The sequence below is a fragment of the Epithele typhae genome, assembly GCF_022376455.1.
Source record: "Epithele typhae strain CBS 203.58 chromosome Unknown BXZ73scaffold_102, whole genome shotgun sequence".
NCBI lineage: Eukaryota > Fungi > Basidiomycota > Agaricomycetes > Polyporales > Epitheliaceae > Epithele > Epithele typhae.
The window spans coordinates 50,344-77,042 of NW_025954293.1; the positions used below are offsets into that span (position 1 = coordinate 50,344).

Consider the following 26,699-nt stretch of genomic DNA (forward strand, 5'->3'; position numbering starts at 1 on the left):
GGTGAACGTATTCACTCTTGTTCTGGTTAGCAGTCTACTGAAGCCGGACCTTGTAGATTCGCGGGTGCGCGATAGATGCCGGAGGATCGTGCGTCCTCGTGGGAGCGCCATGCAAGTAGCCGATGGTCTTAGTGTCTTGTCGGCGTACAGACCGGCAATGTGCGCGGCTTGTGCGCGGTGTGCATCTTGTGCTCTCGCACTAGCACCAGGTGAGCAACTTGTTCCTGTGCTTACAAGATCGGTTTCTCAGACAACTCCGGGCCCACTTCCAGTCCAGGCTTGGCAAGTAGCTTCCGCGCTCGAAGGCCGCAAACCGCCTGACACATCCACGCCGCGAGCTTCAATTCGATCATGTACGTTGTCATGAACCGCGCCTGTACGAACTCGCTGGCGTCTCCATACGGGTGTGAGCTAAATTCGCAGAGTCGGTAAGTATCGGCAGTCTGGCCACTACTTCGGGGCAGTTGCGGCGTCCGCTTACCGACGAACTAGAAGGCTACCCGTCTGACAGGGACCAATCACGAAGTCCCGGTATTCTCATTGGGCCGTTGAGATGCCGGGGGGCCGACTTGCCTGGAGAGGTCCGTAAGATGCTCTTCTCCGCTTCTTCGTACTAGTACTTATGCAAACTTCGACTTACCACCAGCCCGTACACGTCCAGACACTGCCTCGACCTCGTGGCTGCTATGCGAAGTTCTGTTATGTCAAATCAGCGTACGTTGCGGCTCATCTGACTGACCTGCACCCTCAAGACTGACGAGGGCTCCGGAATTCCACAGACCGCCAGGGGAGGCTGTATTCCCGGGCCATTCCCATCTCATTACGCCTGCGCCGTCATGTTGAGCAAAGGTATGATGATCAGTCGCGCGCAGGCTCAACAAGCACTAAAACTAGCGTCCAGGTACCCCGCGTTCCGATTCACGTACACGGAATTCACCCACGGGGCTCGCAAGGCTCGCAAGGCTCGCAACGAATCACAGCCAGCCCTGACAAGCCGACATCCGCTGACGCACGCCATCACCGTAGGCTGAACGCCGGCAACGCACACCGGAGTTCCCCGCATGCCCCTAGCGTCCTCGTCACCCTCGCGATTCCGAATGGCCACGGCGTTCCAAACGCTCGCACTCGCCCGAGCGCACCGGCGAGTTTGGTCCAATGTCGTGCGCCGGTGAGCGCCACCATCACGACAACCGCCCCTTGCCTTGCGCCACCGACTTTTTTAGATCTCAAGGCTTCAATGCTCACGCGCACGGCCCTCAGAGAAGCCCAAGTGCTCGCTCGTTCTGCTCCTGCCCGATTGGAGTTATTCTTGCGTAAGGACAAGGCACTTGTCGAGCACCTGCCACCTCGTACTGACCGGGACCCTCCCCCTCTGACAGGACACGCGCCCCCGTCTTCTAGGACCGCACAAGCGTTTAGTCGGCGGCGGGCGTAAGGGACGGTCTCGAGGCCACAGCGCCTCTCCCTCACAGCCCTCTGGCAGCGCGAAGCCAGTCTTCGTGCGATAGGACGCCGTACGTGCATTGAACGTGAGACTTCACACCTCTGTCGCCGCTGACGCCGGTGGACTTACGCCGGCAGACCGCGCTCGTCGTTTCTTTTCAGAACGGTGTGCAATGCATCTGGCGGTTAGGTCGTCGCGGCGGCTTCGCTGGAGCGCTTGGCGTGTCTTCCGAGCGCGCCTTCGAAGCCCGTGATCCAGGGTTCCAGACCGGTTCGACGCGTCACTTCGGGGCCGTCCGTGCCACTTCCGTCACCAATGGAGTTGCAAGTTGGGGCAAGCGGAACCGCGCGCACGCCTCGCTGGGGCCGGCGATCAAAGGGCGAAGGCAGAGACGACTAGACTGGTCTGAGGCTGACGTCGGCGCAGGGCTCGGGTGACGCCACCCAGTGCCAAGTCATCGCTGCGCATCATGCAAATTCGAACGGCTTTGTGGTCGACCTCAGGTTGGGGGCGGATAGCGAGGGCCTGGGCCGCGTTGGAGATGATCGCGGTGGAGGCTCGCCTCAAGATTGGCTCGGAATGCGGTGTCCCACTTATGGTGTGCCGACATCAGATGGCACACATATGGAGTCCATGAGAGGTGTACACTAGATGTTGAGTTACTCCACATCGCGCTCGTTATGGAGTGGATATGATGGGAGGGGTTGGTATCGTACGGGCCGGCAAGTGGAGGTGAGTATGGTCAACTGCTAGGCGAGTGCTCATGTCTGACGTACTATATACAATCGCTGGTTAGCCTCTATCCTCGGCAGCCATCCAGTCGCCTGAAGTAGACTCTCGGGCATCGACCACAGTGCGTAAGTCCCAGAAAAAACACACACAAATACCAGACAAATGAGCCACAAGTACTCTGTCGATATACTCGTCTACCCAAGTTCAAACGATCCTGCTCGCCGCCCGAATCACCCGATCCGAACAGTGCTCGCAATGCTGCCCGAACCGATTTGCCGCCTTCTCCATCCCATCTGCAAGAATACGAAACCAGTCGTCATCCACTCTGCTCTCGCCGCCGTGAAAAACGAACTCACTTAGAACCACGCACACATGCTCGCCCTCAGAGTCCCCGCCCATCTTTCCCTGTGCCTCATCCAAGATCGCCGCGTCGCTGTGCCAGTTATCGCCCGCCCTGACCCCGCCGTCCGGCGTGCGTGGACCCCTTAGGAACTCCGCTCCATGCCCGGGCGGCCTCCGCGGACCCCCGTAATGCGCGGACCAGCGCGGTTCGAGGCTCGCCGCCCACACGTCCCCAACGTTGTACGGCTGCGGGCTCGGCGTGCGCGCGGGGGGCTCTGGCACGGCATGGAGCGGGCAGGCGTCCTCGTCCCGCGGCCTTGGTGTCGACGGGCCCTGGGACGGGGGACTGGAGTCGGTGGGACCAGGACGCTCCGTGACGGGCGGGGGGATGCCCGCGGCCTCGCGCGCGCGGCGGCGCTCGGCGACGTCGGCGAGCCAGAGGGAGGTGCTGTCCTTGCGCGGCCGCGTGGACATGGACGTGGACGCGGACGGGGCGCCGTCTGTGGACGTACTGGGGCGGTGAGCGGCGCAGAGCTTTGACATGGGAGGGAATCTTGTTTTGTGGGCGCACCTGGTCCCTCCTTTGCACGCGTCTCGTATCGTCTCGAGAGGGGTCGGTTGTGTGACATGGAGATGATGGTCAGAGCACCCAAGAAGACGTGCTACGGGGAGCGAGGGAAGAGAGCGAGAGCATCTGCGGATTCAAGCGCATGTTATGAGGAGCTGCTGACTACCTGCTGGAGCATGCATGGAGCATGAGAAGTTCGGAGTTAATGGGGTTATATGGTTCTCCCAACATACTGTTGGAGGTATAGCTTGATGGAGGATTTATCGGGTCAGCTATGACGTGTGTTGGAGTAACCTCGAACGCACAGTTGGAATCACTGCCCGTGCGGACATTGTAAGTTTGCTGCAAGCTTGTACGTAGGAAGCTGGTATATGATATTCCATAATGATATGTCAAACATCAAACAAACCAAAATCCCCACTGTCAGGCGTCCGGCTGTGGGCCCAGCTTCAAAATCACCCTCGGCAGCTTCTTGGAGGCCGACTGAGCCGCGCCAGCCTCCTCGGGGACGGACGCATCCGTCGAGACCGAATCGCTCTCTTCGTCAGTCGACGTGATGGTGGCCGCTGCCCCTTTCTTTGCGGCTATCTTCTTCCCTGGGGATGCCGCCGGACTCGCTCGCGCAGGCTTCCTGTCGCGCAACGTGCGGTCTGACGCAGCAATGGGCGCGCGGGGGTGGGAGATGGGGGCGAGGGTGTGCGAGGCGTCGATGGACGCGAAGAGCTCGACCGTGCGCGCGAGCCAGGGGGCCGGGGGCGTGGTGTTGGACGGCCGGCCGCCGCGCCGCTTCTTGGTCGCCGCCTCAAGCTGGCGACGGACGCGTACGATGAGTGCATGCGGACGAGCGCGCCTGGGGCTACACATACCGCGAGGAGGTTCTCCTGACTCCACCAGGTCGGGTCCACCGGGTGCGTATCGTCTTCGAGGAGACCGGCGAGGTGGGCCATCGCGCCGCTGGCGAGCGCGCGGTCGCTGTAGCCACCTTCAAGGACGCTGATGAGGCGGCCGTTGGCGTAGCGCGAGGCGAATGCGCAGGCGTCGCGTGCGAATCGGTGGTAGAATGATGTGGGTACTTTGCGTCCGTGGCGCGACATACCAGGGTGCTCATGCTCGCTCGCGTCGAAGCCGCAACTTTGGGAAACGCGTGAGCGAGGGAAGCTCTGGTAAAGGAGAAGCATACCTGATGAACACCAAGACGTCATCCGAAGACTTGCCGGTGTTCTCGAGGAATTCGCCTGCTTTCTGTAGCAGGCGAGAGTAGGGCCCGGCATACAGCTTATCCCAGAACTCGTCTTCAGATGTGTACGGCGACAGATGAATATTCTCGATGTGCTGCCCGTGCGGCCCATGGATGGAGACCGAGGCTGCTTGTACCAAGCTCGTCTTCCCGTCTTCACATGGGTAAGATAATATGTCATGGATGCTGCCGTAGTAGACTTGCAGTCCGGGCTCGTGAGGCGCACCCGCTTCCCCTTCGAGCTGCTTGCGATACGTTTCCTCGTTGATCTGCCATGCGATGGCCTGTGTGCCGTTACCTGTAGCGTGTCAGCTGACTTCCACCAGGCTGCCTACCAACTCACCATGATGCAAGTCGATGTCCAAGACAACAACACGGTTAATCTTATACTTGAGATAGGCTGTGATTATGGATACTTAAGCAACATTGGGCCTGATATCTCAAAATTGCAGGGGCTCACCGTGAGCAGCACCCACGGCCACATTGTTGACGAAGCAGAATCCTGAGGGTGTATCCTGTGCATGGTGTATGTCAGAACATACAGGACTACTATTACGCGGGCACGCCGTCCCACCTCTCCGCAATGGTGCCCAGGTGGACGGACGGCCACGAAAGCTTGAGAAGGAGTGTCGGGGCTAGGCAAACCAACAACGCTGTCCACAGCTTCACACATGGTTCCAAGGGCACCTTGTATGGCGTCCAACGATCCTGGGCAAACTGTAGGCCTGGCAGAGTGAGTAAATGCAAAGCAACAGGTTCGGAAGAACACACGGTACAAGTCGCCTTGGTTGTAGCCCTCGGGGATCTCGCTACCGCCCTGGTTTATCTTGTCGTGGCTGTCTTGCGTCCACTTCTTGAGAGTCTTCAGATACACATCGTCGTCTATGTCGCCATGCACGAACTTGACTGCCGCGTGGTTCAGAATGTCTACAGTTGCGCCACTGTGGACAATGGTAGCCGGCACGCGCGCGGGCTGCTGGGTCGCGCATGGCGTCGAAAGCTGGAGCTTCTCGAGAGCCTTCGTCAGTTCATCTTCATCCTCCTCCGTTCTGAGCGGGGCGTTAGCGGGCGCGGGTTTGGTCGGCGCGCCTTCCTCCATGCGCGCGATGGCGGCCGCGAGCCCGACATTGACCGCGCGCAGCCGTTCCGGCCGCTCGAAGATGTGCGAGTTGTCTCGCGACCGAATGTACCGATGCAGAAGGCATGCTTTTTGCAGATATATCGATGTTGGGGGCATGGCGAGGGCGCGGGCGCGGATGGTTTGGGACAGGTTGGAAAGGCGACCGCGGTAAGGTCGCGCGCGACGCGAACCCCGGCTCGCCAAGCTTTTCGGAGCTTGAACAACTCACACCTCAGCCACAGTCAAGCCTTTCGGAGTTCGAATTTTATAGAAATGGATCGCTTTGGGATCGCCGCCGTGCATCCGCGCCACGCGCGGTCACGTTGTACATGCTGCAGCTGCCTCCTGCATTCGCTCCGCCACGCCCCCTTCCTCCTCCCTCTACTGCCACCTCAACATGGACGGCCAACGAAGGGCGGCAGACAACCTCTCATGGCTTGCTATTTTCGCGCAGCAGCGCCGTCTCGCTGGGCAGGCTCCTCCGCGTGGAGAACCGCGCAACCTGCTCGACCTACTCCTAAATCCCGACTTCCACCCCCACGACTTCATCCCCACCGACGCTGCGCACACCATGATCTCGATGCTTATGCCGATATGCCCTCGTTGACGACGACGACGACGACGACGACGACACGCCCTCCGGTTCCCCTAGCCGCAGTGGCTCCCCCTCGCCATCGTCGGCTGACACCAACGACGAAGATGGTGATTTGCCCCCGCCGTTAGAAGCGGACGACTCCCCCATCCCCGCTTCTTTCTTCTCCAACACGACCCGCCAACAGTCCCCTGTAACTCAGCCCCTCGATGCTTCCGCTCCCCGACCGGATGTGGAAGGTGGTCATGCTCCCTCCTCCCCTCGCACTACTGTGCAGCGTTCAGGTCTCGTCCTTTCGCGACGGACGATGGCCATGATTCCGATGCAGAGAGCACGAGCAGTCTTCCGACGCTCCAGAGCATCTCGGACTCGGAGGACGAAGACTCGGAGGACGTCGAAGACGATGATGGCTCTATGCCCTCCATGGCCACCGTTAGCGACTCGGACGAATGGGAAGACGAGGAGGGCGGAGACTGGAGCGACGGGAGGGGATGGCTCCGAGGGTATTACGTGGCAAGAGATGTTCCTCCGCCACCGATGGATTCCAACCCCTCTGCGAGCAGGAACTTGCCCTTCGACGCCGTCGACGAGCCTTTCTTCAGCTCGCGAGCGCTGTTGGAGAGGGCAGTAAGTTGTATGCGCTGCTTTTGGTTCGTCTACTGTACTGATCATTTCAGCAGAGGGGAGGATTTTTCGACGTCACGGATTTCACCTCCCGGCTAACTGCATTCGACGAGGATCCAGAACGGGCGAAGATGTTAATGGCCGGAATGGAGGTGGCATCGGAGGAGCTGGTCAAGCGGTACGAGGTGCTTCGAACAGACGACGGTGAGCCAGCGGACGGGTGCGCAATCTGTCGGGAAGGTCTGCTCGAAGTCTCCGCGGATGAACACAAGGCCCAAGCAGTCCTGCAAACAGACTCGGAGCTTCCGTTCCACGTAGAGCCACAGTTGGACTGCATTCTCGCCTTCCCCTGTGCCGGTAAACATCTCTTCCACAAGAACTGTCTATCCCCGTGGCTCTCGAGGAAAACGACTTGCCCAACATGCCGGTTTGACATCGACCCTTCTTCGCTCACTTTGCGGTTGTATCAAGATGTTCCCGAAGCCGGGCCCTCTCGGCCGGTGTCACGATCTGGACGTACCTGGAAGCCGCCAAAGGTGGAGACTCTGCTCGAGTGGGTACAAGGGGAAGAACAGGCTCGTGCGAAGGGCGTCCCACGAGAGCGACCGTCAGTCATAATGCCCGAATGTGAGTTCTTTTGTCTCTGTAAAACGTCAAGTCACTGACGAGCAGCAGACGTGTCGCCCGCTCCGCCAGTACACTCACTCCCCGAGTTTGATCCCTACCGCAATGTGGGGTTTCTTCCCCCAGCACCCCCTTCTTTCGTGCGATCGGATCCCCATTCCCCTGTCCCCATCCCGCAATATCCTCCTTGGCTAAGGGCGGTACGAATTAATCAGATGGCTCAACCGCACAACGTCGCCGTCGGTTCCCCCAATACCGTTGCCGAACCTGCAGTTGGCAGCTTCACCTCCTGGTCACACGAGGAGCTTGGCCGATTGCATGGAAGTCCCCTTATGCGCTCTCCACCCGATGGCGTATATGAGCTGGGGGACACTCGAAGCCCCGGCAGGTCCCCTCAGCCGGATTCTGCGGTTTCCAACCCAGCCGACGACCTGGATTGAACGGCCCTGTGCTCCCTGCCCCACATTTTCCTATTTCTCGGATTCCCTGGACAAGGCCCTTAGATGAGGAAGGTATAAGAAGCATATTGGTGGTCTATCATACGATGTATATCTGCTCGCAAGTCGTTCACATGCTCTCAATCACAATGTCGTTTTGCTGTCCTTGCCTTCGCAGGATGAGGAAGGTGGCCGCGTGCTCGTTATATGGGCTTACAGCTTCATGCAATACTGTGCAAATTCAATGTCTCAACGCCACAGTGGTTCTTCAATTGCGTCCTACAGGGGGTGAACCGGTGACAACTGGGGGTGCGTCATATGTGGCTCCATGACCCCGGCACATGCTCTCTCCAGCACCCACGCCCAGTGCACCCACAGCTCCCAGAGCTTGCTTGCGTGATCGGGTACTCTTTGTCGCGTCAAGCGAGCGGGGTCGCGGTGGGGTCGATGAGGTCAAGCACAAGGTTCTCTGCGGTTCTTCGGAGAGCGCAGCGTCTCCCCGCCTGGAGCCTCGTCCTCATCGAACTGAGTCCGTCGAGTATATAAACCCCCTGCTCCTTGGCTTGGAGTGGCCAGAACACCCCTCTGCATCCTAGCAGCAACTTCATCCTCTTCAACTACTCATCATCATCCACTCCCCTCCACCTGAACAACCTACAGTAACCTAACCATGTCCGGACACGAGCCGTATCGCCCCTACGAGTTCGAGGGCACGAACCTGCCCGGCTTCAACTCGGAAGGCCTCCGCGTCGGCCCTCAGCCTGGATCCCGCACCACCGAGGGTCAGGGGACACTGGCCCCCACGCCGGCCAGACGGGTCTGCAGGGACAGCAGCCACCGCTCGACCCGTTCCTCGAGGCGCAGCAGAACGACATGAGTCCGTAGCTTTTCGCCGTCTCAGCGAACTGAGGGCTGACGGGTGTGTTGCGCAGAACGGTCGCAGGGGGGCACGCGCCCCACACATGACCCCACCGACACTGCGAGGTGGGAGTCGAGCGGGGACTTCAAGCCGAACCAGAATCGCAAGGCGTCTGTGGGCGAGAAGATCAAGGGTATGTCGATTTACCCTGCTGGGCTTGTACATACGCGGAGGTGCTGACCGACGGTGCCGTACAGTGAACGTCGAGAAGCTGGTGGATCATCTCCCCGGTCGTACCCACTGAACGATCACGACAACGGAGTAAGAGTTGAAGTCTCCTGCAGTGAAGTGATTATTAGTCTCTATGCGTGTAAGGCATGAATGCTGCAGTGTATAAACACATCTAATCCGAATCTGCGTCCAAACGTCCCATAAGCGTGTGGACTGTCCATTCGTACACCCCCAAGAAGATGGCGCCGCCGGCTGATATCCAGAGTGTCCTTGGTATAATCCCAGCGAACAGTGCCTTTGGCCCCTCATTGACGTATATCTGTTGGAAGCGTGTGAAGACCGAGGGGTAACCGTGCTTAGACGGATCCTATGTAAGCAAGCGCGTCAACTTTGTGTCGCGAATAGAAGCGAATAATACCCACCCGCATATCTAGCATGACTCGAGTCTTCAGAACGTCTAGTGGTGTTGTGAGGGCGGCAGCGACGCCACCCGCGAAGCTGCCGCAGACGGCGGCCTCGTGCGCATGTAGAGGTCTATGAAGAGTCTTGGCAAGGCGCAGCTTCAGCCACTCGTAGAGCGGGAACTGGAACGAGGTGAACGGGATCTGTTGACAGTTGAACGCGATGCACAATGCATGTATACATCCGATCTCACCTCGCGCATGATAGTTGTCCCGAATCCCCTGTAGAACCCCGCAATGCCTTCCGTCGAGAGTAAGAGCTTCGCGGCTCCGTAGGAAGACTTGGCCGCGGCACCATAGGACGATGTCTGGGCGCGCGTCTTGATCACTTCGGTAGGGACACGTATTGAGCAGGCTGCCTGACGCAAGACTGCTGGCATCAGTAAGCACATGAACGTCGACGAGTATGCGCTACGCACCACTTCACCCATGGATGCGGCAAGCATGTGGGTGACCGCCGCGTAGTCGGAAGAGATGGGGAGGGTGCGCTTGAGCGTGTCATACGTGCAAAAGAACACAGCAGCTGGACAGCGCACATTCATGTCAACGGGATACTGGCGCGAACATAGTGAGCACTCACCTCCAGGTGCACTCCCCACTACGACACTCCCGATCCCCTTGTACACCCCAGTGAATCCACCCGCACGCACGAAGCCCTGCGAGGATTGCAGACGTGTCTTGATTGTGTCGATGGGGAAAAACAAGAGGTCAACCGCTGTGCCTGCCGCACCCCCTGCCTTGATGAAGCGTTAGAGAGTATTCTGTTACAGGACGAGCGGTGATGGAACGTACGACCAGCGACTGGTAGAACGTCGGCCCGGATTTCGTGGACATCGTGGGGCACTGGAACAGCGCAAAGAGCAAGAGCTCGCGCGTTCACTTCAGTGCTAGCCGGTGACGGGGATCCACACAGTGTGCAGAAGGAGATGGCAGGGGGAAGACGAGTCGAGGACGGTCGGCGCGACTCGTCGCGTGCCACCGCGGCGCGGGACTCCCGGCGTTTTGTTTGTCCTCGCGAGCCGCGGCGAGCCTCCCGCTCGCGAGTCACTCCGATACCCCACTCCCTCATCTCTCAGTACGCACTCTCCTACGTTGCACAGAGAAACCTACAGCAATGGACGACACACTGAATTTCCTTCCTCGGCACCAAAGCCCGTTCCATCCCAAGAAAAGGAGGAAGACGAGCAGTCCGAGTCCGAGTCCGGAGACGAAGACCAGGGTCCGGATTGGACAAAAATCCCGTGCGTGTGCACGCGCGAGTTCTCCGAAGCCATGTTTAAAGCTCTTTCTTCCAGTGGACTCGCTGCGTCGCGTCCGGTCATTCCTAAACGAGGCGAGAAAGATTTCGAGCCCTCTGCGCAAGGAGGGTCGAATCTGCAAAAGCATGTCCTAGACCGCTCGCGCGGTGCGATGTTGGACGCCCTGAAGGCGACGCGCACGATCTCCCAGTGAGTATTATCCTATGTCTTCCGTTTGTGCCCCGTGCTCATCGCGGCCTTCAGCAAGTCCGTGAGCCATGCGATATGGTATCCACAACTCAAGCGGGCGCACGTCACCGTATCTAGGGGAATTCTCTTCGCGAGTATCGGCCATTCTGCAGCAAGAGCAACCGCGGGGCCGGATGGAACCGTCAAGTCACAAAAACGACTGGAGCTCCTCCCAGAGGAGGCCTTGTACTTGGTCGAGCGTGGCGCCATGTACTGTTGGAGACCCACGGACCTACCTTTACCTCAAACACCGCTGCTGGACGACATGGAGGGAGTGCCGATGTCGGTGCAGCAGGCGTATGCGGAGATGATTGGGATTGAGGATTTAACGTTCGAGAAGTACCAGGTATGTGGATCTATACCGTCTGCGCTGTGCGCGGCAGTAACGATGATGCCTTCAAGGTCTATGCATATCTAAAGAGGTTGGGATACGTCGTCACTCGAACGAACCCCCTTCCTCCGACTATCCATCGCCTCCGCCCTTCAATTTGAAGTCCTCCAGTCACCTGTCAATATTTGCGAGAATATACAACGCATTGGCATCATTCCTGGGGCGACCAATCGTCCGAAATCGTAATTGGTGGCGGCCGCTTGGGTCTGTTAGCTGGTTACACCACGGTCTTGCACATAGTAAGCCACATGCTCTGCGCTGCACATCGATCCATAATCCTCAACGTTTGCCGCAGACACCCTCTTCAAGTCCATGCGGTTCTTTCCGTCTGGGAGCAGCGCCCCATTACACGTGAAGAAACCGGCCGACTCTCTGTCGTCCCCCTACCAGATCTTCTTCAACCTCTACAAGCCCTCGACGCCGTTCAAAAAGACCGCACCCCCACAACCCGACTTCTCCGTAGTAGTTGTCAAGTGAGTTTTTTTTTGCGAGCTTTCCGTTACCTCCGTGCTCACCTTCACCACCCATCCCAGTGCACGCACCACCCCCGTTCCGTCACTCACTGAGCTCACCGACCTGTTCGGCGAGCTTCCCGTGCTACCTCCTCCGGTCCCCGTAAGCGGATGTCCTTCGCGCAGCAGAAGGCCGCTGCTGCCGCCTCCCACCAACCGCAGAAGGCTCCCCCTGAACCTACAGCACTGACGAGCATAGATCCTCCCCAGTCTTTCGCATCAAGAGCATGGACGTGGGTATGGCCTTGGTCGGCTCAGTCCCCGGCAAAACCTCCTACTCGAAACCCCAATCCGTTCCCGCTGCTCAAGACCGGAAACAAGATGGTCGTCATCGCGGTCGTCGACGCCGGGACGATCAGCTTCTTCAGATTCGGGCAAGGGGTCTTCTCGGAGTGGCCGATGGCTTGATTCGAGTCCTTGTACTTGTAGTGTTGAGAAATGCAGCATCGCACCAGGGTTATCTAGCGAAAAGATCAGAATATGCCCACGGGAGCCGTCAATGTCGTAGGACTCACCACAGTGTGATAACTTGACCATCTAAACGCGACTCGAGGTTCGGGAAATTCCTCCAAAGGACTTGGATGGCGGACCGGCTACAACGAGCGAGGCTGGCCATGAAGGGGCGACCGAGGAGAATGAGCCTCGGAAGAATTTCCGCTCCTTGGTTTGGATGGCGCAGGAGGCTGGGGGTAACGGAAGAGCGGATACTTTATCCACCAACCCAGCACTCGTCCAGCCGGGCCCTGTGCCTTGGCGCTATGAACGCGAAACGAGACCCCAAAACGACTAGTGGCAGGCTACACTCCCGACGCGGCCCGGCGGCCCGGCCCGGGATGCGAGACAAATGGGAGCTGGCTCATAAGGACCCCTTGCCCAGAAAAATGGTCCGTCCATCGCTAACAACCCCCCGCTTACCACCCGCTCTTTGCTGAGCGTTGGAGGCCATGCTCCGCCGCCTCGTCTCGCGCCGCACCCTCGCGATGGCCTCTGGGGCCACCGCTCTCTCCGCCGCGGGCGGGTACTACTACCTCAACTCGGGGCCCACCTATCCCCCATCCACGAAGGAGACCCGCAGACCTCCCCCGCCATGGACTCCGCCCTCGCGCCAGCAGATGCTTGACGCGCTGAAGCTCTCGAGCCAGGACCCGACTCAGGAGTTCGACCTACTCGTCGTTGGAGGAGGCGCGACGGGCGCGGGTGTCGCCGTGGACGCGGCCAGCCGAGGCCTCAAGGTCGCGTTGGTCGAGATGGACGACTTCAGCTCCGGTGAGTGTCGCGATCGTCGTGGGGAACGTGCGTGAGGGGCCAGTGCGCGGGCGGGAGCATCTTCGGCGAATGTGCACGTTCTCCGGCGCGGTTATCATGCTCCGAGGCCTGCTGCTCTCATCGCGGACCGCCCGGACGTTGCTCGCCGCCCGCATACGTTCGGCACGGGTTCGAATGTCGCGTACACGGGGGGATGGTTGCGCCGTGTCGCCTCCGTCCAATTCGTCAGGCGTCGCTCCTCATTTGCCTGCGGGCATCGTCATGGACGCGCAGAGCGTTTCGCGCGTGTACAGTGGATGCGGAGAGGCGTATACTCAAGTTTTGCTCTCCAGGAACTTCTTCGAAGTCCACCAACTTGTCCATGGCGGAGTCGGTATCTACAGAAGGCTGTCATGGAGCTCGATTATGAGCAATACAAGCTCGTAGTCGAAGCTCTCACGAGCGCAAGATCTTCTGCAGACTGCACCCTATCTATCCGCATGCTGCCAATCATGCTGCCAATATACAAGTACGTTCGTCTTGTATCATGCTGCGTCTGGGATTCACATTATTCCCAGGTATTGGCAGGTTCCATACTACTGGGCCGGTTGCAAGATGTACGATTTATTGGCTGGAAAGGAGAACATGGAAACTCCTATCTTATGAGCAAGGGAAAGGCCTTGAGGCGTTCCCTATGCTCAAGCAGGACGGTTTGGTTGGGGCACTTGTCTACTATGATGGTGAGTACACGCTTTCATCTGTCTTGGTCAAAACCTTAAGACCGCCCAGGCAACACAATGATTCCGAATGAACATGGCTCTTATCATGACCGCGGTAAAGGAGGGTGCGGTGGTTGCCAACCACGTACAAGTCACTTCTCTCGACAAGAAGGATGGCAAGCTCAGCGGCGCGAAAGTCCGCGATGTCCTTACCGGCAAGGAATTCAACGTCTCTGCGAAGGGGATCGTCAACGCGACAGGCCCCTTCTCCGACTCCTTGCTCACTATGGACAACCCCGACCACAAGCCCATCGTGCAGCCCTCCTCCGGAACCCACATCACGCTCCCCAACTACTACTCTCCCCGCACAATGGGCTTGCTTGACCCTGCTACCTCGGATGGTCGCGTCATTTTTTCCTCCCTTGGCAAGGCAACACTATTGCAGGCACCACGGACACACCCGCGGAAGTTTCGACGGCGCCTCGGGCGCAGGAGGAGGAGATCCGGTGGATTCTCGAGGAGGTCCGCCGATACTCAGCCCGACATCAGGGTCCGCCGTGGTGACGTACTCAGTGCATGGTCCGGACTGCGCCCGCTCGTGCGCAATCCCAACGCGGCGAGCACGAGGGCCTTGTCCGCAATCACATGATCCACGTCAGCGAGAGCGGCCTCCTTACCATCGCGGGCGGGAAGTGGACGACCTACCGCGCGATGGCGGAGGAGACGGTAGACAAGGCCATTGAGGTGTTCAACCTCAAGGACCGGACCAAGCGTGGGTGCGTCACGGAGCACCTGCGGCTGATCGGCAGCGATGGCTGGAGCCGGAACATGTTCATTGGGCTCGTGCAGAGGGTAAGCCCCTCCCCTGGATTCAACGACGCATACGCAGACTGATGCGCAAATTTGGCAGTACGGCCTCGAAACCGAGGTCGCCAAACACCTCTCGGACAACTACGGCGACTGTGCCTGGACCCTGCTCTCGCTCGCTCAACCCACGGGTAAGGCGTGGCCTCTTCACGGCATCCGCCTCTACCCAACCTACCCCTGTAAGCCTCGATCTCCAACTGCGCTCCCCCTAATGCATGTTTTGAATCCGCCAACTGACCCGTCCCCTACAGTCATCGAGGCAGAAGTCCGCTACGCCTGCCGGTACGAGTACGCCGAGACGGCGATCGACGTCATCGCCCGCCGCTGCCGCCTCTCCTTCCTCAACGCCCAAGCCGCGCTCGACGCCCTCCCGCGCGTCGTCGAGATCATGGCCGAGGAGCGCCGCTGGCCGCGCGCGCGCGTCCAGGCCGAGCTCGCCGCCGCGACCGAGTTCCTGGGCAGCATGGGCCTCATGCCCGGCGCGCAGCCGCGTCCCATCTCCGACGCGCCTCACGGCGTCGTCGACACCGTGCTTGGCGGCGTCGGGCTGGGCAAGCGCGCCCACGCGAAGCGCCAGGCGCACGAGCTCTTTTACTCGCGCGCGCAGTTCGACGCGGGCGAGGTCGAGCGGCTCCGTGGCGCGTTCGCGGCGGAGGCAGAGAAGGAGCACCCGGGCGCGGAAGCGGAGGGGACGGTCGCGAAGGCGGCCGCGTTCGAGCTCGTGAAGGGCCTGCCCGGGTTCGAGGGCGTGAAGATGAAGGACTACGAGTACGTGCTCGAAGAGGCGGGCTTCACCGCCCAGAAGGAGCTCGTGTTTGACGACTTCGTCGAGGTGAGCACGACGACGTCTTGTTGCGCTGGAGGTGCTGCAGGGTCGCTGACGCTTTGGTGGTCGTCAACAGATCTGCGCGGAGCTGCGGGAGTGCTGTTCGCGCCATCGGTGACGAGCGCCGTCAAGGCGGAGAGGACACGCATACCGGTGGAGAAGAGCGGTGGGGGCGTGTAATCGGCGTGCTCGAGCCGGTTTCCTTTTGTGGCACTACCATCTATCAATGCACACACCACTACCACTTATCATTGCATCACCGGCGAGATAGAGCTTGCGACACAGCCCCGCGGGTTGACTAAACCTTAATAAAGACCGTTCATGACTTCACACACGCCCATAATGGTTTCCTGATAGAAACTTGTTATATTGTCGGATACAGCAAACGATAGCATGTGGGCATGAGACACGACAGACAGTACGAGGGCTGCATCATACAGTGCGATACAGGAAGACGAACGAGAAAGTTGCAGGACATTCTTACGTGCGCTCACCACGGAGGCGACGCGCGAGCGAAAGGTCCTTCGGCTGGCTACAAAGCAAGTCAATAGCCGTTTCGAGTGTCGCGACAAATGAAGGACTACGCACATCGTCACACGCTTCGCGTGGATGGCCGCGAGGTTGGTGTCCTCGAAGAGGGAGACGAGGTAGGCCTCGGCAGCCTCCTGGAGGGCCATGACGGCCGAGGACTGGAAGCGGAGGTCCGTCTAGTGACACGCGGTCAACACACGCACATAACGCCGGACCCGGGGGACGCGCCACCGCGCCGCACCACAACGGTGACTCACCTTGAAATCCTGGGCGATCTCACGGACCAGTCGTTGGAAGGGCAGCTTGCGGATGAGCAGCTCCGTCGACTTCTGGTACCGACGGATTTCACGGAGGGCGACGGTACCCGGCCGGAAGCGATGAGGCTTCTTCACACCACCGGTGGGGGCCTGCACGCGTCGTCAGCAACGGGAGTCGACGCTCGCCTGCGGCGGGCTGTAGGGGAGTGTACGCACGGGCTGGGTCTTGCGGGCCTTGGCGGCAAGCTGCTTGCGGGGAGCCTTACCACCCGTGGACTTGCGGGCGGTCTGCTTGGTGCGAGCCATTGCGGAGAGTGGCGGGAATGGGACGGGAGAGCTGGAGAGGTGGTGGTAGAGTGTGGGTGGTGGTCGGAGGGGAAGAGCGGCTGTGACGTTCAACAAACCGCGTCCGAAGTATATATACCAGACGCGACGACACGTGACTGTGAAGCCGAGTGACGCGCCTGTGGCTGCGGGCGCCTTCCTCGCGTTGTGCCTCTCGCTCAGCGACCACGACCATCCAGTACCACACTCCGTCTTCCACTTGCCCTCTGTCTATGCGGATATTCTCATGTGCTGTTTTTAGACTGCTCCACACTCGGGCTTATCGACATGCTTGACTTTCACGATGTCGAGCTCCATTGAGAGTTTCCTGTCAACTGTGGTCAGCTCTCCTTTGACTCGTTTTCTATCCGCATGACTCAATATCTGGATATAATGCAAGATACTTGCATCATCTGTAATGCGCATACCCTGGATGCAATGTGTCCTCGGGGAAAGGCGTTATAAGTTGGCGCGGATATCTAACAATCAATGGAAGCAACGCCCATGTTGGTGCTCTACATGCGACCCCATGGACGCCCTCGGGTGAACATAATGTTGCTTCAAGGTACAACCTACTGGTATGTGCACATCTTTATGCGCGTGGCTACCACGGTTACGGCTATCAAATATCCTTGAGTGTGTTCTTTGCATATCGTATCGAATGGCGAAGTTGTTCCGTGTATGCGCTCTGAGGGTGAGAACGCCCCACTCATCTACTTCCTGTTTGAAAAAAGAGCATGACCCAGATGATTGCTTGCCACTCTCGTAGTTCTTGAAATACTCTTATGCCGACGACTGACTTGATAATTCTGCGCAGGTATCCTACCAAACGTGGCTAAATCGGCGTAGAAAGGTGCTCAGAAGACCTTTGTCGGAGTTCTTCTCGTCTACGCAATTCCCACCGCGCTATCCCAGGATCAAGACGTAATCCTGCGCCACGAGACCCTCCATCGTATGGATGCTCTCGAAAGCCATGCTCCCTTCCCGCCGATTGTCATCGAAGCTTTCTCGCCACTGGACCGCAGCGCGAACATTGGGACGACAGGCGGCTTATGGCTGAGAGTGGAACCTCGAACCGCCGAGCGGCGTCGGGAGTCCGGTAGCCGCGCGAGTTGCACGATCAGGCTCATCTCACGTGCTCAACACGCTGCATGCGCGTGTTGGCGGGCGGGCATCATACTTATGCTGAACTGCTGAGGCAACCGGACAATCGATGCTGAAGCCCAATCCCAGTCCCCCCTGCACCTAGCCTCCACCATCGCCCGCGCACTCGTTTTCCCGCCGATACCGCTATCATCCTCATTCACGACACAAAGGACACCGCCGCCGACGACCAAGGGTCCGCCCCGACCCCACGTCCTCCACCATGTACCTCTCCGACATCGCGAGCGAGTCCTACCACACCTCTGCTCGCTCCCGAGATTACGACATCCACGGTGTGCCCTTCTCACCCTCTCTCACCTCCAAACGGCGCGACCGCCCCCGCTTGCGCCACCCCAGTGAAGACGCCGCGGACGCCCCCCTTACCCTCCACACCCACTCGCCCCGGCCGCCCACGACGCTCACGATCCCGCTCGACGACAACTTCGACGCTACACGACCGAGGTCCCGACCGAGTGGGCGCCCGGCGACGACGCGCCCCCGCCCGACGGCCACGGCGACGCAGAGGACTACGTCCCCGACCGCGAGGAGTCCGTCAGCGGCTACCGCAACTACGTCTCCGAGATGGAGCGCATGATCGCGGCGGGCACCGGCCAGCGCGACACCGTCGCGCGCGCGCAGGAGCGCCAGTACCAGCTCCAGGGCCCCGGCCAGCGCGCGCGCGGCCACCACCCGCCCCCGTCGCCGCCCCTGCACCGGCTCAAGCGCAGCACGAGCACGAGCGTCGCGGACTCGGGCGCCCTCCGCGCGGACGAGAACGACGGCAGGCGGGCGCGGGGCGGGTGGGGCGCGGCGGACAAGCGACGGGCCGCGAGCGGGGGCGGGAGCGGGGCGTTCTCCCCGCTGAGCAGGCAGGCGCCGTACGCGCCGACGTCGCTCCCGTCTCCGCCGGAGAACGCGCGGCGGGTGAGCGGGACGCGGGGCCACGTCGAGCTCGTCGAGCAGCGCGTTATCGAGGACTCGCCCGCGCGCACGATCACGCTCTGGCGCGAGCGGGTTGCGCAGAGCTCTGTGGACGGGAGCGTGCTCGGAGCTATGGACGTGGACGAGCGCGGCGAGACGGAGAGCCACGCGCACTATCGGGATGGCGGTGGCGGTGGAGGGTATGCGAACGGGACCGCGACCGGGGTCGGGACGGGGAGCATCAACGGCCATCGCGGCGGCGGACACAGGCGGGCGCCGTCAGGCTCCCAACACCCCGACGCACGTCTCCGCCGGGTCGTGAGCGAGCACGCCCGATACGGGAGCTCTCTGGACGGCAGCCGAACGCGCAACACCAGCGTGCGGGACCCGGAGGGTGGGAAGACCCGCCGCGCGTCGTACGAGCGCAGCGAGGTGAGTCGCCGCCTCGCCTCAGGACCCGCCCTCTCCCCGCTAACGGCCTTCCTCACAGTACATGATTTCGTACCGCGAGGCGATGGACATGGACGGCGCCCCACACTTCGTCCCCCGCTCCTCCGACGCAGGCGGCTTCGCCTCCCCCACGCACGCCTCGGCGCCGAGCCCCGTCGCCTCCCGAGCCCCTCCCTCCCCGCAGGCGCGCCGTCACAAGCCGCAGCGGTCGCTTGACAGCAGGAACGAGGTGCGCCGCGGTCCAAGGGCCGAGGCCGAGACTGAGACTGACCACGACCGTCTGCCTTCATGTCCATGCCAGTTTCCCCCGGGTGGCGGCACGTACCTCCACACTCCGCCGCGCAGCGGGAGCGGGACGAGCTCGTCGGGCCCGTGCCCCGTCCCCGCGCCGCGGTCGCCGGTCGCGCCGCGCCAGGGCTCGCTGCGCGCGAGCAGCCATGGACAGGCTATAAGGACGTCGATGTGGAGATGGGAGGGGGCGGGAGCCCGCTGCGCGCGTCCTCGACGTCGGTCGAGCTCATGCTCGCGTCGTGCGACCCGCCGCTGCTGCACATCGCCCCCGTGCTGGGCGAGCTCGGGATCCTGCGCGTCGACCACCTCCGTGCGGTGGCGAGGCTGAGCGAGGAGACGCGGGACCGCGAGGTCAAGGAGGAGGCGCTGCGTCGGGGAGTCACTGTGGTCGAGTGGGCGATCTTCATTGATCGGCTGCAGAGTTTGTAGGAGGTGGTGGTGAGAGGTCGCCTTCCTCATGGGCAGGACGTGGGGGTGGACTCGTGAATGGTGATCGGAGTGATGGACGTATCTGTGTTAGTACGCTGTTGTGCATCCACGACATGTACCATTATGCACTGTAGCAATAGCACTGGTCGAGGGGAGAAAGCTGGTTTGTGAGCTCAGCCAGAGAGAACAACACATGGACATAAGAAAGCCTGCGAGCTTGCGCACTGGCACGTCACCTTGGTGCTCTGAGTCGTGGTTGCCTCATGCATCTTATGCAGAGGTTGCGCACACGGCCGTGCAGCGAGGTGGTACGATCGTTTGGCGCGCTCCTTGATGCGTGCAAAGGAGGATATAGGAGTCAAATCACTAATACAGCCTTGCGCCACCAGCGCTGCAACAGCGGAAAAGCAGCCCAGAGTTGCTCTATGTCGGATGCTGACCCTTCTAACTATACAAGTACAACAAGGGAAGGAATGACGGTCCTGTAAACCTTCATGGGAGCGTCAGCGGTGCTGAAATCCAAGACAAAGAAATGCATCGAGCACCTGCCAAGGACAATGAACGATACTAGTGCTCTCGCCAATTGTTCGCACAAGCAGTACAGCTGTAAATGCTTGAGATAGATGCAATTCATGATACGTGATGCATACCGATAGACTGGTTACAGCACAACTGTCAGCACATAGCGTTTTGGAAATTTTAAAAAGCACCTACACGTCGTCATTGGCTCGTCAGCAGACCGGATCTGCAGCTGGTAGAAGTACGCGCGACCGTTTTCGCACTTTGGACATGATGCTGTGGGCCACGTAAATGAGCGAAGAGGACTCTGGGTATCGAGCAGGTCGTACCGTCGGTTTGGTCAGCGTGCTTCCACTGTTCTTCTCCGCCGAGCACATCGTCTACTTCCTTGCGCTTTAGTTTTGTGCGCGAAGTCATCTTCGAGGAGAACATGTCAGTAGAGCCTGTACGACAAAACGGCTACATGCATGCTACCTGTTTCGTTATTGGGAACTCATAGGCGCACGTGTTGCACGCCCATTTGTTGTATCCCGTCTCGGCGGATATCACTAGCAGGTTTGCACAGTTCGGACAGAACAGCATGGTTTTGTGGTTGAAGTACGAAACGGCCACAGAGCCTCTCTGAGAACATAGTTGCCGGCTCCCATGGCGCCAAATTTCAACCGGCATAACCGGGCCGCTTCCAGCCGCCCCGGGAAAGAGCGTCGCCCCGCGACGCACACGGTTTCATTGCGACTCCTACCTTGGTGTGCGCGGGACGAAGTGCGCACCCCATCCACCCTCACGCACTATTTACGGCGGTCATAGCTTGCGTATTCAACATTCAGTCACTTCAGGTCACTTCCGTGACCTGGCAAAATTTCGATCCACCATAGCTCTTGTAAGTCAGTGTCTCTATATCCCTTGCGTGCAATATGCGAACATTCTTGTCCTAGACAATGGAGAAGGCACTCAGCATCGCAGAGGTTGTTCGGCACATATGCGCCTTCTCATCCAACGGCACCCTGGCCAATTTGGCGTGTAGCAGCCAAACGACACACGAACCCGCAACGCAAGTCTTGTGGAGGAACCTTCCCAATTTCGTCCCACTTGTTCTGTGTCTCCCCCAAGATGCGTTGGAAATCGATAGGCACGGCTACGTGCAGGTGAGGCGCGCTTGGGACGATATGTGCCCCATATTGTATGCTCACGACTTTGCCAGTGTCTGAGGCGGGTATTGACCCCTGCGGATTGGACAAGATTCCAGAAGTACGCCAGTCATGTGCGACACCTAGGTGCATCAAAGGAAGACTCCTCTCTGTCTTCTCACCGCAAGACTGTGAAAATCGGAGAAAACATCATTTCGCAACTCGCTGCTTCCCGCCCTACTTTCGTCCTCTTCCCCAACTTGTTGCGTCTCACAGCATCGACTTGGTTGTCTCCCACTCTTCTCGCCGTCGTCATCATGCTTGTCGGTCCACATCTGAATCATCTCCGCATCGTAGATTGGATGGAGGATGACACGCGCAACCTATTTGCGTCTTTACATCTCATCTCTGGACGGTTTCCCTCTCTGAAGAGACTCACCATCAAGTGCTTCGAGCTGAATGGCAAAGCATTGGGAATGGCTCTTTTTCTCCCCCCCTCTCATTTCAAAGTGCACAAGACCATGGACGACGCTTCTTGGCTGAGGGGGCTGCAACACTTGACACATCTCAGATGTCGAGGGCTTTCTCTCGATGCTCCCGGATTCCGAATGCTCCAAGAGCTTCCTAACCTTCGCGCGGTCTCAATATGCCTCCCAGAGACCCTTCACTTGGATGATTCGCTCCGTCGCACAAATGCGTTCATCAACCTCGAAGAATTCGGCGTTGTCACCACAGTCGCGGCCTATACTGCGTTCAGTCTCGCCGTCACCCTCCCGAATGTCACGAAGATGTCAATAGAGATAGTTTGTCATTCCCAAATAGCCGACGATGCTCTCCCCGCCCTCTTTTCCGCATTACGGTATCAACTCTCCCCAACCACGCTTCTGGAGCTATCCGTGCGTCCGATGGAGCGCATGCCTCTGGAGTTCCGTGGCGAGGCCATAACCAAACTCGACCCTCTGCGGCCACTATTCGAGTTCCACGCCCTCACCCTTCTCACGTTCGCTTTCCCCGCACCATTCAAGCTCCAGGAAAAGGATTACGTTGAACTTTTGAGTCTTCTCCCCCCACATATCGAGCACTTCCGCTTCGCATCTGCCGGTAGCGTGCCCGACGGCTACTACCCTTCCATCCGGATACTCGAGGCGTTCGGCGCTCACGCCTCGTATCTGCGCACGCTCGCGTTCCCCGTCAACGGCACTTCAATAGCTGTTGACCAAGCGCTTCAAGTCTTCCATGCAGATCAGCCCCGATGCCGCGTTCAGTGGCTCGACCTCGACCTCGAGCTCAAGGTCGACGACCGCAAAGAAGAGGACTTGATGACATCGGTACTGGCGCTCTGGATCGCGCAACGGTGCCCCGATGTGTCCGGCAAGACTTTCAAGATACGGACGGAGCGCCGACGCTCCATGGGCGTAAAGATAGGCACCTACCTGGATTTTTATCGCCACATGCGCGAAGACGAGAGAAGGATGCTCGCGAGACAAGCTGCAAACTAATTCGGCGCACTGGAGCGTCCCACACAAGGTTTTCAGCGCGGAAGCTAAGCAGTTCCATCGCATCCAGCAAGACGAGAGGCGGGTGATAGCAAGCCGGCTTGCAAGCCCACCTGGAGCGGTGAAGGGCTGAATATCCAAGTAGTTTATATCGGACTTGGGTCGTGTCACAACCGTTGGATGCACGTGATGAGGCGGTACCACACATAGGTGTTCTAGTGTAACCATATGTAGTGACTCTCTCCACCCGCCATCCACCACCACTTCCCCAATAGTGAACCAACCTCCTAAGATACATCTTCGTAAGGCCCACAATGCGTAAGGAATGGCTCTCCTGGGTTCTCAGTTAACACGCCACTCCACAGACCGCGCTTTACACACAATTCCGAGCTGCCGTGCGACCCGAAGCCAACTGCTATCCATAAACCCCCATGTCCTGGCTCAGATCCCTCCAGTCCAAAGGCAAAGGCAAAGCAAAGGCCTCCGGCTCCGCCCCCCCGTACCCTCTCCCTGGCACCGACGCCCCGCCCGCCTGGCAAGCCGCGCCCGAGGAGATGCACGCCGACGGCCTGCGCTCGGAAGCCCCCGAGGCGGACTGGCACGCCGGCGAGGCCTTCTGCGCCGCGCACCCGCCCGACCCGCCGCGCCTGCTCCCCTCCGCGGACGTCGAGCGCATCCGCGCGCACGGCTGCGGCGCGTGGCGGCTCGCCGCCCCCGACCCCGCGCGGTTCCGCGGGCGGCTCGCGAACGGCGGCGCGCCCGGCAAGCACGGCGTCGTCGCCGTCGAGAGCGCGGCGGACTGCCCGGAGACGGTGCTCCTCAGCGACCTGCCGCTCCTCGCGGGCCTGTACGACACGCGCGGGCAGCCGGGCGTGTACTTCGAGGTCAAGGTGCTCCGGATGGACGACGAGGCGGTCGTCGCCGTCGGTGCGTGCGGTCGTTCTGCGCCGCTGCTGCTGCTGCTGACTGACTTGATAACTGCCCAGGCACCGCCTGCCGCCCCTACCCGCCCTTCCGCCTCCCGGGCTGGAACCGGCTGAGCGCCGGCCTGCACCTCGACGACGTCCGCAAGTTCTTCGAGGACCCGTCCGGCGGGCAGACGTACGCGCCCGGCTCCGCGCTCGCGCGCGCGGGGCGCGCCGCCGCGGGCGACACCGTCGGCGTCGGCTTCGCGTGGGCGACCGGCGCGCTCTTCTTCACGCACAACGGCGCGCGCCTGCCGGACGCGTACCTGGGCGCGTACGCGCCGCGCGCCGCGCACGACGTGTACGCCGCGGTGGGCGTCGCGGGCCCGGGCGTGTGCGCGCTCGAGGTCAACTTCGGGGCGCGCGAGTTCGAGTGGAAGGAGGGGAACGACTGGAAGGTGCAGGCGCACGTCGGGATGATGCCCGGTGGGGGTGGGGTGGAGGACGAGCTGCCGTCGTACTCTGCGGCGCGGCGGGACAGGAGGGTCGATGCTTGATCTTGAGAGTTCGATTATAGACTCGGTCGGGACTGTAGGGACATGGAAACACGAATGTATAGCGGCGGACGCACGGACTACTGTCAATAAGTTACGATGATTACACCCGGCTCCACCAACTAATGTACGCATCCACAGCATCTAAGAGGCGATCCTGAACGCACCAGAACCATCCTCGATCAGACCTTGCACTCGAGCTTCGAACCAGTAACCATTGCGATCGTCGCGCCCAAGCACCATCCGAGCTCCGTGCCATCGATCTGCTTCCCGAGCTGCACCTCACGCTCCCCGCCGAGCTCGTATCCGAGCCGGAGGAGCGCGTGCTGGAAGGTGAGGTCGAGGCACCACTCCGGACGGCCCTCGAGCTCCTCCATGAGCGCCTTGTCCGAGCCCCAGCGCTCCTTCCACGCCTTCGGGCCCTCGCAGACCGTCTTTGCGACCTCCGCGAAGGTGGAGATGTGGATCGGAGCCTTGAGCGGCTTCGCGGTGGTCTCCATGAACGGCGAGAGGCGGTCGAAGAAATACGAGAGCAGGAGGATCTTGCCGTGCGGGAACGTCTCGATCAGCGAAGGCTGGTACACGCCGTTGAACGAGCACGGCTTCGTCGAGCAGATCCTGCGGGGCCGAATCTTAACCAACGCAAGAAACGGCGAACGGACGAGAACGAGCACTCACGCGTCCTTGGCCATGACGAGCTCCACGACTCGGTTGCACGAGTCGAAGCTGCCCACATCCTTGCCGACCATCGTGACGTTGAACTGGCCGCCGAGCCGCTCGTCCTCGATCTCGACGAGCTTGCTCGTCGTCTGCGCGAGGCACGGGTTCGTGACCTCCGCGTCCTTTCCGTGCCCCAACCCGCGGAGGCTGCTCATGAACTCGACGACGCGGTGCACGCTCTGGCGCGCCGTCTTGAGCCCGTAGCCGAGGTAGGAGTGCTGGTAGAGCGTGCGCGTCCCGCCGTCGTACCGGAGCGCGTACTTGTGCTCGCCGTCCGCGAGCCCGGCGTCCGGCTTCGCCATGTCGAACGTCGGCTCGAACACGATCTGCGTCGATGCCCCGCCGAGGTCGAGCACCGCGTACGGCGGCTCCCCGCCCGCCGCCTTCGCGAGTGTCTTGAGCAGGTAGTTCGCCGTCAGCCACGCGTACACGCCCTCGTCCGCGCCCTCCATGATCGTTACTGCCTCGTCCCCGCCCTGGAGGCTGAATGGGTAGTAGTCCCGGAGGCGCTGCCGGACGGCGGCGAGGATGTCCCCGCTCTCCTTCGTCCCGAGCTGGCGCAGGCCCGCGGTCGCCTTGACCGCGACCGGGGTGCACTTCTGCAGGGACGCGGGCACGACGCGCTTCGCCTCCTCGAGGAGCGGGTCCAGGCTCTCGGCAGCGCCGCGCGGGGAGTCGCGGAACGAGGAGAGACCGGGCTGGAGCATCTTGAAGACCTCGTACTCGTACGCCGGGGACGGGCCGCAGTTGTTGAACTTGTAGATGTGGATCCGGGAGCCCGTCGAGCCGGCGTCGATCATGAGCGCGAACTGGACGAGTGGGAGGTCCGGCTTATATGGCTTGGTGCAGAAATGCGTCTTCGTGAGATCGCCGTCGCTCACCGGGTCGGTGGGACGGGCTTCGGGGGCCATGTCGTCGTCGTGTGGCGGACGAACGGGGGTCCCAGTGTGTTTGGTGGTGGTGGGGTGGCCCGGGGGAGGCATGGCCAAGTCGATGTCTTGGTAGCTTGTGTCCGGTCTCAACGCACCTGTAAATAGGTTGGTCAGTACATGAGACGAAGGGTTCTGAATGCACAAGCGTATAGAGCATGAATGTGCGATATGCTCCACCCGACGAGATAGATGATCGCAGTGCATTCCACCCCTGACACTACAAGCAGCAGAGGATGAGGGAACCGAGCACAACTCCAAACCACGCCCGAGTCCAAAGGGACCCGCCTCCAAACCCATCGGTGCGGCACCGCAGACACGCACGATCCACCCCCAAAGCCCCCACACTCCCGAGCTCACCAAAACCGAGACACTCACCGGGCACATACTCGCCCAAGTCCTCCCGCCGCGGGCCAAAGAAGTATACGACCGCGATGACGACCACCGCCCCGAGCGCGAACTTCTTCCACCCGAACCGCCGCCCGGACGCGCTCCGGCCGGGGCCCATCCCGCCCTCGAGCCGTTCGTAGTTGCTGCTGCGTGGGGAGAACATCGTGTGTGCGTTGACGGGCGTGCTCGGTGCGTCCGCGTCCGAGGTCGAGTCGAGGTCGAGCGCGCGGGGCCGCTTGTTGGGGAAGGGGAAGAGGTGGCGGAGATCGAGGCGGAGGCGGGGGTGTCGCCGGGTGCGGGGTCTTCTTCAGAGACGGCGGCGCACGCGGGGTGCGGGGTGGACGGACGAGGAGGTGGAGGTGGAGGCAGACTCGGAGGGAGAGCCGGCGCCGAAG

General features: G+C 60.6%; 9 protein-coding genes across 9 annotated transcripts; 6 read left to right on the top strand and 3 right to left on the bottom strand.

Annotated features, from left to right (window-relative positions):
- Positions 1-3,509: 3,509 nt before the first annotated feature.
- Positions 3,510-5,560, bottom strand: BXZ73DRAFT_107179 (Arginase/deacetylase; the record flags this gene model as incomplete). Its single annotated transcript, XM_048016855.1, has 7 exons — positions 3,510-3,893; positions 3,953-4,217; positions 4,267-4,621; positions 4,667-4,723; positions 4,784-4,838; positions 4,898-5,040; positions 5,095-5,560. 7 exons carry the CDS (start codon positions 5,558-5,560, stop codon positions 3,510-3,512), a joined length of 1,725 nt encoding a protein of 574 aa, XP_047872008.1.
- Positions 5,561-6,244: 684 nt separating this feature from the next.
- Positions 6,245-7,723, top strand: BXZ73DRAFT_107180 (uncharacterized protein; the record flags this gene model as incomplete). Its single annotated transcript, XM_048016856.1, has 4 exons — positions 6,245-6,267; positions 6,320-6,662; positions 6,716-7,286; positions 7,335-7,723. 4 exons carry the CDS (start codon positions 6,245-6,247, stop codon positions 7,721-7,723), a joined length of 1,326 nt encoding a protein of 441 aa, XP_047872009.1.
- A 1,938-nt stretch (positions 7,724-9,661) lies between these two features.
- BXZ73DRAFT_93051 (tRNA-splicing endonuclease subunit sen54 N-term-domain-containing protein) lies at positions 9,662-12,069 on the top strand (the record flags this gene model as incomplete). Its single annotated transcript, XM_048026570.1, has 9 exons — positions 9,662-9,717; positions 10,372-10,512; positions 10,567-10,719; positions 10,774-11,104; positions 11,161-11,193; positions 11,253-11,388; positions 11,445-11,622; positions 11,683-11,764; positions 11,788-12,069. The coding sequence occupies 9 exons, from the start codon at positions 9,662-9,664 to the stop codon at positions 12,067-12,069; spliced, it is 1,392 nt and encodes a 463-aa protein (XP_047872010.1).
- A 1,650-nt stretch (positions 12,070-13,719) lies between these two features.
- On the top strand, positions 13,720-15,436 carry BXZ73DRAFT_107184 (uncharacterized protein; the record flags this gene model as incomplete). Its single annotated transcript, XM_048016857.1, has 6 exons — positions 13,720-14,026; positions 14,071-14,147; positions 14,199-14,477; positions 14,536-14,671; positions 14,744-15,324; positions 15,395-15,436. The coding sequence occupies 6 exons, from the start codon at positions 13,720-13,722 to the stop codon at positions 15,434-15,436; spliced, it is 1,422 nt and encodes a 473-aa protein (XP_047872011.1).
- Positions 15,437-17,796: 2,360 nt separating this feature from the next.
- BXZ73DRAFT_107186 (uncharacterized protein) lies at positions 17,797-19,664 on the top strand (the record flags this gene model as incomplete). The annotated part of the gene is made up of 4 exons (XM_048016858.1): positions 17,797-18,046; positions 18,097-18,926; positions 18,985-19,173; positions 19,290-19,664. The coding sequence occupies 4 exons, from the start codon at positions 17,797-17,799 to the stop codon at positions 19,662-19,664; spliced, it is 1,644 nt and encodes a 547-aa protein (XP_047872012.1).
- A 567-nt stretch (positions 19,665-20,231) lies between these two features.
- On the bottom strand, positions 20,232-20,765 carry BXZ73DRAFT_55790 (uncharacterized protein; the record flags this gene model as incomplete). Its single annotated transcript, XM_048021395.1, has 4 exons — positions 20,232-20,277; positions 20,381-20,459; positions 20,513-20,600; positions 20,658-20,765. 4 exons carry the CDS (start codon positions 20,763-20,765, stop codon positions 20,232-20,234), a joined length of 321 nt encoding a protein of 106 aa, XP_047872013.1.
- Positions 20,766-21,121: 356 nt separating this feature from the next.
- Positions 21,122-22,809, top strand: BXZ73DRAFT_55807 (uncharacterized protein; the record flags this gene model as incomplete). Its single annotated transcript, XM_048021399.1, has 2 exons — positions 21,122-21,322; positions 21,385-22,809. The coding sequence occupies 2 exons, from the start codon at positions 21,122-21,124 to the stop codon at positions 22,807-22,809; spliced, it is 1,626 nt and encodes a 541-aa protein (XP_047872014.1).
- A 428-nt stretch (positions 22,810-23,237) lies between these two features.
- Positions 23,238-24,268, top strand: BXZ73DRAFT_55804 (uncharacterized protein; the record flags this gene model as incomplete). The annotated part of the gene is made up of 2 exons (XM_048021397.1): positions 23,238-23,733; positions 23,793-24,268. The coding sequence occupies 2 exons, from the start codon at positions 23,238-23,240 to the stop codon at positions 24,266-24,268; spliced, it is 972 nt and encodes a 323-aa protein (XP_047872015.1).
- Positions 24,269-24,447: 179 nt separating this feature from the next.
- On the bottom strand, positions 24,448-26,467 carry BXZ73DRAFT_55813 (nucleoside phosphatase family-domain-containing protein; the record flags this gene model as incomplete). The annotated part of the gene is made up of 3 exons (XM_048021401.1): positions 24,448-24,883; positions 24,944-25,990; positions 26,289-26,467. The coding sequence occupies 3 exons, from the start codon at positions 26,465-26,467 to the stop codon at positions 24,448-24,450; spliced, it is 1,662 nt and encodes a 553-aa protein (XP_047872016.1).
- Between the last annotated feature and the right edge of the window lie 232 nt (positions 26,468-26,699).